The sequence below is a fragment of the Dromiciops gliroides genome, chromosome 3 (genome assembly GCF_019393635.1).
Source record: "Dromiciops gliroides isolate mDroGli1 chromosome 3, mDroGli1.pri, whole genome shotgun sequence".
In the NCBI taxonomy this organism is placed as follows: Eukaryota; Metazoa; Chordata; class Mammalia; order Microbiotheria; family Microbiotheriidae; genus Dromiciops; species Dromiciops gliroides.
The window spans coordinates 331,047,779-331,064,277 of NC_057863.1; the positions used below are offsets into that span (position 1 = coordinate 331,047,779).

At 36.7% G+C, this 16,499-nt stretch overlaps 1 protein-coding gene across 1 annotated transcript in view; it reads right to left on the reverse strand.

Annotated features, from left to right (window-relative positions):
• GPR156 (G protein-coupled receptor 156) overlaps positions 1 to 16,499 on the reverse strand; it is a 120,159-nt gene that overhangs the window by 33,193 nt on the left and 70,467 nt on the right. Inside the window, exons 4-7 of the mRNA XM_043996117.1 lie at positions 13,149 to 13,284; positions 2,597 to 2,707; positions 1,455 to 1,580; positions 952 to 1,047 (exon numbers count right to left, since the gene is read on the reverse strand). Of these exons, the coding sequence (XP_043852052.1) occupies positions 952 to 1,047; positions 1,455 to 1,580; positions 2,597 to 2,707; positions 13,149 to 13,284 (469 nt within the window). The remainder of the gene's footprint in view (positions 1 to 951; positions 1,048 to 1,454; positions 1,581 to 2,596; positions 2,708 to 13,148; positions 13,285 to 16,499) is intronic.

Sequence of the window (16,499 nt, forward strand, 5' to 3'; positions counted from 1 at the left end):
ATTTGGGATGTTATAGGGGAGAAGATAGCATAATGAGAGATGAGTAGAGTAGACATCTGCAGGGCATCTGGGGCTTTAAAATTCCCTTCTGATTATACTGAGTATGTGATTCTCTACCAGTTGAATAAGTCACGCATGCTCTTTCAGCACCAGTTTTTTTCATCTTTAAAATTGGGATATTATTTCTTGCTATATCAAAGGGTTGTTGTGAGGAAAATACTTTGCACACCTTGGAATATTATTATAAATGGGAATGACTACATTTCAAAAAATGTTTGTAAACTACTTTATACATATTGCCTTATTTGGTACCCACAGGTAGCATGGTATAAGAAACTAAATGCTAAACTTAAGGTCAGAAAGACACGGATTCAAATCCTGTCCCAGATAATTGCTAATAAAGCATTGAATCACTCTGAGCCTCAAGTGATTGAGCCTTAGGCATGTCTAAACTGGTTTCAATTTTTATGGACTTCACATACTAGGTGTTCCCCATACTGATGAAGTCACATATACTTTGCATATTCATATATTTGCATATGAAAATAATGGCAATATCAGACAAAACAGCTTTATTCCTTAACCTTTAAAATGCTGGTGTTATGCCTTAAGGATAGATAGATTAGACAGACAGATAGATAGATATACACACACCATATATATATTATATGCACGCATATGTGTTTGTATCTATAGATACACAGACAGACACAAACATTTACACATTGCTAAACTAAGAGCTCCAAATCTTAGCAATTTCCTCAGGAAAAATAAGAGGCATTAACTCTAGTTGAATGTCTTACTAAAAAAAAAAAAGATTTCACTCTTGTAGGATAGAAGAACTCCACAGAGTGAGCTGGGATATTTAACTTGAAATGCACAGAACTCTGCCTAAAATGATTGATAGTGTCTGACAGCTGTTCTGTATTCCACAGAATTCTAGTTACCAACCTTATATCCCAAAAAGAGAGCAATCCAGAGATCGGAGTAAAGGGAAGCGCAGAAGTATGTCTTGGTCACGGAACAGGTGATGTCTCTCTCTGTCATCTGAGAGAGACAAACAGAGTCAGTACTCCTAATCCTAGGAAAATGATTAACACATGGGAAGCACTTAATACATGCTCATTCATCCTTTCTTTCATTTATTCGCCCTCATATGCCTTAAGTTCCAATGTCTTAGAGGTCTGTTTCATGAAGAGCAGGAAGAAATATAGAGGCAAGGTTCAGGGGGCTGCCATATAACGGATACAAGGAAAACAGTGGTATCCATTTTGTCATGAAGTCCTCCTGATAATACCTTTTCTTTTCCTTCCTTTCTTTCCACTTTGCTCCTTTGCACTCTAAGTCTTTCTTGTGGCTATTGCCACTGCTTTGAGGATGCTGGCAGAAGAATGACTTTTACCCAACCCAGTTTAGCTCAGTGAAGAGGTTTCCCAGGGAATCCGGTTCCTTACCCTCACTGTAAAACGGAGAATCTGAAGGCACTGGATAGGATCAGATAATACCCATGTCACAAGCAGGATAATGTCAACCATCACCAGTACTGCAACCAGCCCAAGCAGCTGTAGGTCTTTAATAATCTGCAACACATTAAACCCAAGGTCCTTATAGGTTATATACCATGAGTCAGATCTGCATGAGCCCTTTGTATAAAATAATGCTGAAAGTAGATGTAAAATGTTCACAGTAGGTTTTTGGCGGCATCATCATCAAATATCCCTGCTCCCCCATCATCATGTAGTGGATAAATTATTAGACTTGGAATCAGGAAGACTTGGATTTAAATCTCATTGGCTCTATAATCACAGAGTCACCTAACTTCTCTGCCTCATTTCCACATCTGCCAAATGGGAAGAAGAATGGACTTGATCATCTCTAAGTTCCTTTCTGGCTCTAAATCTATAATACTATGAAGAAAAAAATGTGTATAGGGATTGGGCCCATGTTCTCAATCCATCTGGGCTAAGGCTGGAAGATCTAACCATAGATCATTGAGGTACTACAGAAAATATGCCCAGGCATAAAACCCGGCATGGGAAACTGCTCAGTCTCCTAACTAGGGGTATCTCTAGAATACTACTATGACAATCCTTTCTTGGAATTTCACACTTGTGCCAAGCACTAAGCAATGGACAGGAACAGATTTAGAAGTCAGAGGGACCTTGGAGAGTAGCTAGTCCAACTATTTTATTTCTCACAGTTGAGGAAATAGGCTCATTGTGACATGACTTATCCAAGGTCAAACAAGGAGGGATTGGAAGAGCTCAAATTTGAACCTAAGTCATCTAACTCCAACATTCTTTCCACTGGATCACACTGCCTCCTTCCTCCATAGCAGTCCTAGGGTTTAGGTAGCAAATGCATCAGGTATTATTGCTATTGAGTCACGGAACTCACCACTAACAGCCCTCTGGGACAAAGCCACCCAGCCCATTGCTACACAGTGACCAGCATGTTTCCTCTGGAGAGTCCTCTTTGTTTTGGTAACAGGCCAGGTGCCATCATCTCATATGAAGGTCTCTCTATCTTCTCATCAACAGAGACCAAAAAGAAATTTCCTCTGCAACGAAGTGGAATGAATTTAGTAATGACTCACCACTCTCTTGTCTGGGACCCGCTGGGTAAAAACCTTGTACAGTCTCCAGCTCTTCCCCAGTATGGGGCCAAACATTAGGGAACTCCCAACACATAGTAGGGACAGTCTTATCTGTAAGCAGAAGCAGCAGGGGAGGTAGGAGGGGGAAGAATGAGTCAGAAGAGCTTTCTTATTTATTATAAATTTTATAATGTTCTCCATAAGTACCAAAAGCCCAAAATGCAAACAAAATAAAAATAAAGTCTTAAATAAAACTTTAAATTGAAAGCGATATATGTACACAGTTTAATTAAATAATTACCTTAATTGTGGCTGCATTCCTTTTTTGGTTGATTTCTTTTGCCTATATACTTAAAATATTTGTAGTTGCTTTAAAAATAATATAAACATAGCAAGCATCTAATTCTGCTTTCTTCACCCAAGTATCACTTATTATAATTCTTTTTTTTTTTCCGTTGTACTTTTATCTAGCCACCTGAATGCATCCAGTCATGAACTACTAACCATTGCTTGTCAAAAGCAATTTTTTTGTCAAAAGCAAAAATTTTATTTTTGGATAGTCTTAATGGTTTGGAAAAATACTGAATTGGTATAGTAAGCAAAAGACCAGCTTTGGAGTTGGGGAATACCTGGGTTCCCATCCTGCCTGTGGCACGGGTTAGCTGTTCTAACATAGGGACTTAACCTCTCAGTAGTCCTGGGTGATGATGTAAGACTGTAAGTTAAAGGGAAGTTACTGATCTGCTGTTAGCAAAGGGAGTTTCTAAACCTGGAGTTCTTTTTACTGAGGAGAGCCCAGGTCTATACTTGGAGACAGGAGCACAATGGATAGGAAACACTAGGAAGATCTGAGTTCAAATCCAGTCTTGGACACTTACTATGTGCTGGGCAAATAATTTAACCTCTGTTTATTGTAAAATGAAGATGATAATAGCACCTACCTCCCAGGGTTGTTATGAGGAACAAAGATGCTTATCAAATGCTTATTTCCTTCCTTCCTTCTTTTCTTTTCTCTTCTTCCCTCCCTCTCTTTCTCCCCCTCCCTTCCTTCTTCCTTTCCTTTTCTTCCTTCCATCCTTCCTTCCTTTCTCTCCTTCCTTCTCTTCTGTCTTCCCTTCCTTTTTCCCTTTTCCCCTCCCTCCCTTCTCCCTCCTTCCTTCCTCCTCCCTTCTTTCCTTTCTTCTTTCTTTCCTTCCTCCCTTTTCCTTCCCTTCCTTCTTTTCCTTCCATCTTTTCTTCTTTCCTCCCTCTACCTGAAATCTGCCTCCTTGATTTATTGATCGGAATGTCCAACTTACTGCTCTTGCTGAGGCTAAGAAGAATATATACAATCCTGCTTCCAGATGACAGTACATTAAATAATTGAAGAACATTATCATATCCCCACTATGTCTTCTCTTCACCAGACTAAATATCATTAGTTCCCTCAACTATGAAAATGCCTGGAGTTAGGAGATTTCATTAATATTAATTAATAATAAGATTACTTCAATACTTCAAGGATATGTGATCTCAGTGGTATGGGTACTCCCACTACCGATGAAGGCAACTCCTATATTCCTTATTAGTTTTGTGAATTACTGTGTCTGCAGAAAAAATTGATGATCTAGTTGCCAATACCCTGAGGGTGGGAGGTGATCTCTGTAATGAGTTAGGCTGATCCTGAGAGGAGATGTACTGTAAGGCACTGGTGCCAGTAATTGTAGCCTTTACAAGTCAAGAGCACCTGCCAGAGCTTTTGGGCTGCTGGAAGAGCCTTTAAGAATCCAGGGTCACAAAAAAGGGAGCAGCTAGGTGGTGCAGTGGATAAAGCACTGACCTTGGATTCAGGAGGACCTGAGTTCAAATCCAGCCTCAGACACTTGACAGTTACTAGCTGTGTGACTGGGCAAGTCACTTAACCCTCATTGCCCCTCCAAAAAAAAAAAAAGGAATCCAGGGTCACTTCCACCTCCAAATGACACATCAGAGTGAATAGAACCTTAATTAGGAATTCCAATGCCTGGGACAAGTTCATTTAGTGGATAGTAAGTACCCTGCAAGGATCAAGGGGAAATAGAGGAGCGGCAGAGTCAGAAAGGTATAAGTTTGAATTCTGTCTCAAAACATCTAGTAGTTGTGTGACCCTGGGCAACTCATTTACCCTTTCTCCTCCTCAGTTTCATCTGTAAAATGAGGGGATTGGACTAAATGGCTAACTCTGAGGTCCTACCCAGTTTATGAAAGGAAAAAAGCCTGACTATCCCTCTTGGTAAACTCTTGGTAAAGTTGTAAACTGATTCAAACATTCCGTAGAGCAATTTGGAACTGTGGCCAAAGGACTATAAGACCATGCATACTCTTCAATTTAGCAATACCACTCCTAGGTTGGTGCCCTAAAAGAGATTTTTTTTAAAAGTTGAATTAGAAATTGGGGTGATGCCCATCAATCAGGGAATGGATGAACAAATTGTGGGATGAGAGTACTATAAGAAATGATGAGGAGGATGCTATCAGAAGGACTTATGAAAAATGCAATCCATACACAGAGAAAGAACTGATGATATCTGAATACAGATTAAAGTATAATTTTTTGTTAGTTCTAATGAGGAAATGTTTTGCACGACTGCACATGTATAACTTATATTGATTTGCTTGAGTTCTTGAGGAGTGGGGAGGGAGGGAAGAAGAAAATTTGGAACACAAAGTTTTAAAAAAAATCGATGTGAGATTTTGTTTTTACATGTAACTTGGGGAAAATTCTAAATAAATAAAATTTATAGTAAAAAGAAAAAAAAGAAAAAAAAAGACTTGCTCAGAATCATACAGTTAGTTGAGTGTCTGAGGCTGGATTTGAATTCAGATCATCCTGACTCCAGGTCCAGCATTCTATCCACTGTGCTACCTAGCAGCTTCTAAATAAAATAAAACAACAAATAAAATGTTGAATTCTAAATTTAGTGGCTATCAATAACAGACTGATACAGTACGGAGAACACTTGATTTGGCATTAAAGGATCTGGGTCTGAATCTAAGCTCTGCCACTTAATGACCCCATGATGTGATCTTGGGCAAGGATCTTAAACTTTCTCTTTGAGCCTGTTTCCTCGACTATAAAGTGAGAGGATTGTACCAGATGACCTAAACTTTCCCTTCCCCCCTGAAAGATATGATACTATGAAGGTATTTACATTCTGATAAATTATAAATGTACATATATAAACTTTTAGATAATAATAACAACTAAATAGCTATTTTTCCCCATTTCCCCTTCTCATCACTTTTCACCTTGTTGCTGTTTTTCCCCCTAAACAGTTACAGCAAGTTTATATGTTGCTCTAGTTTGGCTTTCTTTGCTCCATATCATTTTGTAAAAATCTTCCCATATTTGATTATGTCCTTCATATTTGCCATTTTTATAGCCTAATGTTATTTTATGACATGAATGTACTGAAATTTGTTCAGCTACTCCCTAATTATTGGCTTTTTCCCAGTTTGAGGGCTATTGAAAATAAAGCAGCAATGAGTATTTTCATAGGGATAGAGTCTTTCCTTTTTAACAATACCCTTAGCATTTAGTCCTGTTAATGATATCATTAAGTCAAAGGGTTTGGTCCAGTCTAAAACTCTTACTCCATTATCAGGCTGCTCTATGAAAAGATTATATTAATTTACAGAGTGATGTTATGCTTGTTTCCCAGCATTCCATTTTTTTGTCTTTGTGTGTGTGTGTGTGTGGGGGGGGGGGGTTTGGTGAGGCAATTTGGGTTAAATGACTTGTTCAGAGCTACATAGCTAGTAAGTGTCAAGTGTCTTGAGTTCAGATTTGAACTCAGGTCCTTTTGACTCCAGGGCCAGTACTCTATCCACTAGTGCCATCTAGCTGCCCACATTATCTTTTTTCAAAAAGATATCACATCTTTTTTTTTTTAATTTTCCCAGTACCAGATAGTTTAGATATTTACTGCTTTATACTATTTTTTTAAACCTAATAGGTCAAATTTCATTATTATTTGCTCTTAGTTACCTTAAACATTCTTGTTCTTTTGTTCCCCATAGAAAATTTTATATCTTATTTTATAAAATAAATTATTGGTATTTTGATTGGTCTTACATTAAATCTATGCATTTATTTTGGAAATATAAACTTTTAATCACATTAGCTCAGCCTATCCATGCGCAGAGGCTATCCCTTCATGTGTTTTGTTCGTCCTTCAGTTTTGTTAAAATAAATAGAAAATTGTCTTCTTATAGCTATATTTGTGACTTTGATAGATTGATGGCCACACATTTGATAAATTTTGTCATTCTGCAAATGCTATTTATTTAGCATCATTTTTCCTCGTTTTAAAAAAATTACATATAAAAATGAATGTAATTTTTATGGCTTTATCTTGCTCAATGGGAGATAATGTATCATATTAGCTAGAGAGCCATAAGAAGACCAGGGTTCAAATCCTGCCTCTGACACATACTGACTGTGTGACTATGAGGAATTCACTTAGCTTCTCAGTATCTATCTAAAACTACAAGTTGTAGAGCTGTTTTGGATCTAGATTGGTTGAGTGGTTTTCCCCACAGATCATTTCCTATACAAATGAAATCACAGGTGCAGACCAAAACAAAACAAAATAATATAACAATAAAAAGAAACTTTAATTTATTATCATTAATTACCAATTAAAGTAATTCAATTGAGTCTCTTGGATTTTCAAAACATCTAATTATGCCATCTGTGAATAAGGATTTTTGAAACTCCTTATTACAAATTCTTATTCCCTTAACTTCTTTTTCATGAGTGATCATCATGGCCAACAGGTCTATGTCAGATAGGAGGGATAAGGAGAAAATCTTTCTTCATATCTGTTTTTAGGCAGAATGTCTCTCATATTTCTCCATCACATATAATGCTGGCTCTTGGTTTTTAGCATATACTGGCTCTAAAAAAAGTCCCTCTAGTTCTACACTTTTCTCAACATAAATAGATGCTGTATTTGATTGAAGGCCCTTTATATATCTATTTATAATGGGGATTTGGTGCATTCCCAGAGTGCCTCAGATGGCAATTCCATGTGGAGAATGCTAGGGAGCTGCCTCTCAGAGAATCGTGATGTGAATGTGAAGTGTGTTGGAGAGACAGACTGTGGAGGTTCATAGGCATTTTCTATCTAGTTCCAGTTGGCTAACTGTGTGGGGAAGAGGAGGCACTTTTATTGGCTGTGGAGACACTCAGAAAAGCCTGTTAACTTCAACTGCTGTTTCTTTGCTTCATTTATTTCTGAGGGATCTAGTGAAGGGAGTAGAGGCTCTGATCTTGGGAGTTTCAAAAGCTTGGGAGATTGAGCCATGGGAAGCCAAAAGTCTAAGGCCAGATGTCTCAGCCAGCACTGCATTCATGTTGTCAAGAAACAGTCTTCAGGTGGACCTTCAGGTGAGCACCCAGAGGAAGCTGAGTTGAGGACTCATCAGGCAGAGATGCTGCCTTTGGATGTGAACTTGATGGAACCAATGTTATGTAGCCTACTTTTACCCTCATCCCACAAGAGATTGAGGTGATATAGGGGAGAGTATGTCCTGGAGGTGTTGGGGGAAAAGTCTATATATTTGTTTTGGCTATAACTTTGAAGTAAATATTTCTTTTCACAAAGATAAAGTAATGGGATTGGGGTGCTCAGCATTGGCTCCTTAACAATGAAGGGAGCACAAGTGGTGGGGACTAGGACAAATGGCAATAGAGAAGAAACACTTCAAACACCTAAGAGTACCTGAGAACTTTAAGGGGGAGATGTAGCAACCTGGCCCTGAGAGAATGGGGCCAAAGCACACAAGCAATATATTGATAGTAGATAATTTTTATGATTCTTATTATTGATAGGATTTATTGTACTGTTTCCCCAACATTCAACCATCCTTGCATTCCTGGTATAAAGCTTTCTTAGTTGTAATAAAAAAAATTTTGTCACATCGTTCTATTATACTTGCCAATATTTTATTTAATATTTCATATACAAAACATTAATGAAATCAGCATGTAGTTTTCATATTATGACTTCTGTTTGGTAAGTTAAGGAATCAAAACTTCACCTTTTTTTTTACTTCAAAGAAAGATATGAATAGACTTTCTCTATATTTAGAAATGTTATATGTAATATAAAGATTACTTAGAATCATAAGATTTAGGGCTAGAAGGAAGCTTGGGGACTTTCTAGCCCAATCTCCTCATTTTATAGATAAGGACAGGGATAATCTAAGGCTCAATTGAGTGATTTGCTCAAGGTCACACAGATAGCAAGTAGCAGAGCCGGGATTCAGGTCTTAGGACTCCAAATTCAGTCATCTTTCCACTATCCCTCACGTTCTCCAAAGGTTCTGGGAAGGTCTGGAAAAATTTCCTGGTGGATTTTTCTAGTCTCCATTCCTTTTTACTTGGTACCTCTTTAATGACTGATACTCTGACTTTTTTGCCTTCTGAGACTATATTATTTAGGTTTTATATATGAGCATGTGTATGTATGTATAGCTACATACATGTGTCCTATTTTATAATTTTTTACATTTTTATTTTTGTAAGTATTCATCAGTCTCTTTTAAATAATTTATTAGATTGAGTTTATGTTAATTTCTTTTTAATTTATCTTCCTTTTATTGTTCCTAATTTTGCTCATTTGAATTTTATTTCATTTTTGATTAAATTTTCTAATTCTCAATGTTATTGGTCTGTTAATAACCAACCAATCTAAAGGTGCTAACATTTTTTAGACCATTTCTAAACTTCAGCTTAGCTGTTAGTACCCTAGCTATGAAATCTTCATCCAATCACAAGTGGAGGATTAGAAACCATCATATTAGCCTTCAAATTCTCACTAAAACTGAAACCAGAAGACAGAAATAAGTTATAGCCAATTAAAAGATGGCACCCGATTACCCTTGGATAGGCTAATAAAGGAGTTGGCAGCATTACCTTTATCATATATTCCAAGTCAACATTTCATGGGGAATTTGGTTTTCTCATATTATAGTATCCATGATAAGTATTGGCAAAGTTATCAATATGAAAATAGTAGCAGATTATGGAGCAACATTTGTCACAGAGGATGAAAAGGTAGAAAAATTAATTCTACAAAGAACTAAAAAAAAAGATCTTTCAAATTAAATCAACATAGTCTTCAATACTTGATGACTTTAATGCAAAAGTGGGAATAGCCAAAGATAGAAAAAATGTTAGAAAACAAGGTTCAGGAATAAGGAATGAGAGAAACCAAAGATTTAGTCTGCATAGAAACTTTATATTTGCTAATGCATCATGAAATACGTGGAGAAATAAATTGAACACCAAGTTGAAAGTGATTATATATTAACAGACAGGAAATGACTCATTACTGATGTGGGAATCATTTCTGAATCATTCCTGAATTCTATATATAGTCATACTACATCTTCGAGCAAAGATCACCTTTAGTACAAACCTAGAAGGAAGAATAAAAATGGTAGAGATGGTATGCAATTAAAACAACTCCAACTTGAACTGTTCAAATTATTGAAGCTGAAAATGGAAATGGGTGTAGAAATGACATCAACACTGATTATGATCATTTCAAAGAGATGGTTTTCAATGTTATTCAATTCCATAACAAGATTCTATGGTAAATTTATGGAAGGACATGGACAAGAGCTGTGAAGTAGACATGAAAGAGTTGTAATATGAATCATTGGAGAAAATTTTCCCATTGTTCAGATCACCAATTCTTTATGTATTTGGCTACTGAATTTTAAAATATATATATATTATTTTAGTTTTATCAATTACTCTATTTTCTTATTATTCATTTTCTTTATTTTTTGGAAAACTTTCCCCTTTCTCCTTGGATTATATTTTCATGTTCTGATTTCAGTTTCTAGTTTTTGTTGCATTTCTTTTTCTTTCTTTCTTTCTTTTAATCTAGCCACTGGTATTTTAACTTTCCTCTGAATATTACTTTGGATTTTTCACACAAACTTTGTTATGGTATTTTCTTTGGGCTCTTATGGTTTCTATAATTGTGCCAATCTAGGCAAAATTCAATAAATCATTTTATTATAAAATAACTTGTTTTACCACATAGGACTATACTTCTTGATCATATGAGCATTATTTATTTCTAATTTTATTGAATTGTTGCCTGAAGTCTAGTAATTAAAATTTTTGCTTTTCTAAACTTACCCAGGAATTCTACATGACCTAGAGCATGATCAACTTTTGTGAATATTCCATATGTACTTAAGAAAAAGAAAATATCCTGATTTCCCTCCCCCCAAGTTACTGCCATATACCTATTAAATCTAGTGTCTTTAAAAGTTTTCAAGTCTGTCCTAGAAGCAGCATGATATAGTAAATAAGGCACTGGAATTAGAGAAGAGCTGCATTTAAATCCAATCTCCCAAACTTAACTAACTATGTGATCCTGGGCAAGTCACTTAAACTCTGTCTTCCTCCATTTCTTCGTCTGAAAAATGGGGGGAAAGGGTGAACTCAATGGCCTGTAAGGTCCCTTCAAGCTCTAAATCTATGGTTCTTTGAACCTTTTTTCCTTATCTTTCTGATTTAATACTATATTGATTGCAGAGTATTGAAATATATCGTTAATTTTCTATTCTTAACAATTGTTTTTCTTTATAAATCTAAGTTCTATATAATTGAGTGTATGTGTGTGTGTGTGTATATATATATATATATATATATATGCAAGTCAAGTCAATATGTTCTTGATACAAATTATGAATATAATCATGATATAACTTCCTTGTTAATGTCTTAATGTTTCTGGTTTAACTTGGTCAAATATTACCACCACAACCCCAAGGTAGGTGTAGAGTTTTCAGGTACAAAGTTAAACTGAGCTGTAGAGAAGGACAGGGACAGGGAATCTGGTGGAGCAATGTGCCCAGCAGAGATTCTGTGCCTAGAAGGTGTAGCATGAAGACACCACTAAAAGAGAAAAGACATTGGGGCGTTGTAGGACCAGGGGTATGAGATGCCTTCGTTACATGTGTTTCCTACTTGTGTGCCTTTCTACTTGTTAATTCTATGTGTGTATTCATTCTTCTCACTGTTGTGCTTATAGCAGAGTGAATCTCAGGTTTGGAGGAAGAAATGTTTTGTTTTTACCATTCATGACCTGTCATTTCAGCATATATCCTTGCTTTAAGATAACTATCATCTGGCTGACCATTAAAGTTAAATTCACTGCTGTGAGTTCATGAATTATAGTTTTAGGAGTGTGGCTTCCCCAGGTATCTTGGACTTGGGGTAGTTATACCCCATAGACCCAACTTGTGAGTGTAAGTTAGGGTTAGATAGACTTAGAGGGTGTGCTACATGATTATAAGGTGCTGTATAAATGTATAAAAATGAACAGTACTTATTCAATAGTGTCCAACTCTTCATGAACCCATAGACCATATACCAAAGCTGTCCATGGGGTTTTCTTGTCAAAGATACTGGAATGGTTTGTCATTTCTTTCTCCAGTGGATTAAGGCAAAAAGAGGTTAAGTAACTTGCCCCAGGGTCACACAGCTAGTCTGAAGCTGGAATTGAACTCAGATTTTCCTGACTCCAAGTCCAGTTCTCTATCTTCTGAGCCCCTTATCTGCCTCTAAAATATAAATAAACGTATAAAAATTATGGTTATTTCTGCTGTTCATCTTTCATTTTTCAAAGACTACCAGTGACATCATGGCTGATGTCTTGACTTACATGTGGATTGGATTTAAGTGAGATAGAACTATGCAAAGTTGTCAGACTCACTCTTCTAGTCATCGAAGTCCAGTGGCAAGGCAAAAGTCAAGACCCCTGGTGATTATCCAGGATGCAGTGGATGACCTTAGTGTCTTTGATGCCTGACTAAACACTCCATAGAACCTGTTTTAGCTTCTTTAAAGCTAAAGACCGGGCAGCTAGATGGCGCAGTGGATAAAGCACTGGCCTTGGATTCAGGAGAACCTGAGTTCAAATCCAGCCTCAGACACTTGACACTTAACTAGCTGTGTGACCCTGGGCAAGTCACTTAACCCTCATTGCCCTGCAAAAAAAAAAAAAAAAAAAGCTAAAGGCCCATTCCTGGGTCTTGGATCACACATCTTTATGATTATGGGGTCCATGCAAGTGTGTCAGGAAGATAACTTTTTAATGCCATGAACAAAGTTGGGACCTGAAGAAGAAAAGAGAAAGTGTCCCTCCTTCACTTCCTTCCAGAAATAGAGGACTATGGGATTGGAACATTATCTGTACTGTCAGATTCAATTGATATGTCAGTTAATTTTTCTAAACTGTTTTTAAAATTTGCTTTCTTTTTTATACAAAGGCTATCTCTCTGGAAAGGGGAGGAAGAAATGAAACACAACAAAAATAAAGGAGAAAAATGTTTGAATAACCTGAAATGGGCATATAGAATGCTTTCAATCATAAAACTTTCCATTAGAAATGTGGCCCCTATGAATGCGCGTCATGAATCAACTAGGCCAAACAGAGACATGTTTGAAGGTGATATATGAGACGCAAAGTAGTCAGGTATATTTATTCTCTTTCCCACCTACCTGAATGAGTGTTGTCATGGAGGGTCCCAGAAAAATATCTTGAACTGGGACACCAAAGAGATATGCACTTGTGTATGTCAGACCACTGCCCATCAAGGTCATAATGTTCAGGTTGGGACTGGACATCTTCACAATTCTATGAGTCAGGAAGAGAGAAATTTATCATCAGATCCTTTCTACACTGGGAATATAAGCATATATGGTTATTTCCTCAATACCACCACATAAGTATGAGAGTACTTAGAAGTAAAGAGCCCTTATTGAGTAACCCCCATATCTCTGCTTTATAGTCTTGTTATTTTCTGTTTGCATGCTTTTAAATGATAGGTTCTGGCATTGCTTAATCTTAAAAGAAAGCACACTGATCAAAAACTATATGTATTGAGAATAATCATCATCCCCTATAGGTAATAATAAAGTAACTTGATGGTGTATTGGATCAAGTGCTAGACCTGGAGTTTGGAAGACTTGAAGTCAATTTCTTCCTCAGTTGCCTCATCTGTACGATGAGGATAATAAAAGTATCCTTGTGAGGATCAAATGAGATCATTTGTTAAGCTCTTTGTAAACCCTAAAGTGCTACATAGCAGTTAGCTATAATCATCCTCATCAACAACATTCCAGGTATGAAGGGATTAAAACCTGGATTATTACAGTGGTCTCTTCACTCCAGTCCTTTTACTATACCATCCTGAATCCTACTACATCCATTATGCATACTACTGCATACTCATCTATTAAATAGAGATAATCATACATTACCTACCTACCTCCTTGGGGCAGCTATGTGGTTCAGTGCATATAGTGCTGGGCTGGGACTCAGGATAGACCTGAGTTCCAATCTGGCTTACTAGCTGTATGATCCTGGGCAAGTCACTTAACCCCTATTTGCCTCAATTCCTTATCTTTAAAATAGGGACACACTGGGGAAAGAAATGGCAAATGACTCCAGTATCTTTGCCAAGAAAAAGTCCATGGCATTATGTAGAGTTGGACACACCATACAACAACACCTACCTCCTAGAGTTATTGTGAGGATCTAATAATTTAATTCTAATCAACAATTCACCAAGTATTTATTAAGTACCTCCTATGTGCCAGATACTGGAGATGGAGATAAGACTTGTGATTTCACTGGTAGAGGGAACTCCTGTTTGAAGAAATTCCTAGTAGGTCAACACCTACTATGTGACTTACAGCCTTAGAGGGTTGCCCAACCACTGACAGATTAAATGACTTGCTCAGAGTAACATAGCTAGTATGTGTCAGAGGTGAGACTTGAACCTAGGTCTTCCTGGCTCTTGGGCCTGCTGTCTATTGACCATACCATGGTGCCTAACAAGGAGATACAAATTCAAATAGGAAATAGTACCTGTCTTCAAAGAGCTTATGTTCTTTTGTGGGGGAAGCAACATAAACAAGATCAAAATATATATATAAAAAGTAATTTTTTGGGGGAAAGGGCACTAGCAACGAGAGGCATTAATGTTTCCTGTAGGATGTGGCTCTTGAGTTGGCCTTTGAAGGAAGCTAGGGATTCTGTGAGATAAAAACAAGGAAGGATGCATCCCATCCTGTGAGAAGGCATAGAGAAAGAGGTTGGAATATTGCGTTTGGGGAACAACAAAGAAGGCCTGTGGAAACCTATGGATCCCTTCTCAGAATAATGTTTTTTTTTTAAAAATACATAAGATTGCCCCCCCAAAATCAATTATATTGAAATTTGTTAAATTATTAAAATACTTTAAAAACAAGTTTACAGACCCCAGGTTTAGAACTCTTGCCTTAGAGGTTATCCTAGTCCATTTCCTTCACTTTATGGATGGAGAAACTGAGGCTCAGAGAAGTTAAATGGCTTTTCCAAGGTCACAGAAGTAGCAATTAGCAGAAGCAGGATTCAAATTCAGATCATCTGACTCCAAACTTAGTGTTCTTTTTATGATACCCTGCTGCTCACTCACCACAGAAATGCCCTTGTGGATGTAGCAGTAGCCTTCATATTCAAATGGCTTTGTTTTCTAGGTTACTGTCATTTAGATACCTTTTTCAGCTTTTATTCAGATCCATTTGATCTGAAGGCTGCTTTATGCTCAGGTTTATTTGTAAGCAATGCAGATTTGACTTAGCACAAATCTAGATTTGGACTTGTTTTCCCTACTGATTTGGTTAGGGCAACTCAATGTGGTTGCTTTTTTTTCTACCATGCTTATTATCTGATAAAAACCCTGATGTATCTTCTTCTCAGTTCACTGATTGACGTAGTTTTCATTTTTAGAAGGGACACATTATACATTTTAAATCAGGGATTCATCTCATTTCCATCCCCTTCACCACCACCACCCCATATCTGTACAGGTGCCTTAGAAAGCTGAACTCTGATTTGAGTCTTGCATTTACCAAAACAAATGACGTAAATTTTCTTGTGAAGTCATTGGGAGATGAATGATTTCTAGTCCAACAGGTAAATGGCAGGGATTGGCAGAATCCTTTTACCACACCCTCTTAGGTAAACAGCAATTCTCTAGACAAAAGGCATTTAAATGATTTTATGTAACTAGGACTACAAAATTAGGGACGCTAAATATTTTTTCTATAACAACATGCATTGTGATATAGCCCATGCAAGTATACATGTATTTATATGTACATGTATATATATATATATGAACATATAAATATATAACAATATTTACCCATCTTAATTTAAATATGACCAACATTTTTGGTAAAGACATACTATGGAAGTGATTGGCATGCAATGAATGATATCATCACAGGATAGCAGTATGTCACTAAAGATGGGTTTGAAAGAATCACTGGGACCTGGTCTGATTCCAGACTCTGCCACATTCCAATGTATAACTTGGAGCAAGTCCTCTGAGCCTCAATTTCCTCATGCACAAAAAAGGGATAACAATACTTGCACAATCTACTCCATATGGTTGTTGTTAGAAAAATGCTTTGTAGACTGTAAGGGAACATATCAACCAATTAACCAACAAACATTTATTAAGCATCCAATATGTACCAGGCACTGCGTTAGGCACTGTAGATACAAAAACAAAAAGGAAGAAGTCCTTACCCTCAGAGAGATTGTATTTCATTGCCTTATGAATGTGAACTGCTATTAATATTTTTATCATCATCATTATTATTATCTAATAATCAAGGTATAAACCAAAATCTAGACTAAGGCTGTGGCAATTGAAAGTGTGAGAGAATGAGTCAAATCAAGATAGGAAATGAAAATATTGATTAGTAGCTCTACAGCTACTAATCTTTACTTTCCTTTTATTATTTATTTATAGAATTCAAAAGAAAGGTAAGAGCTTTCCTGATTTTTTAGTTCTC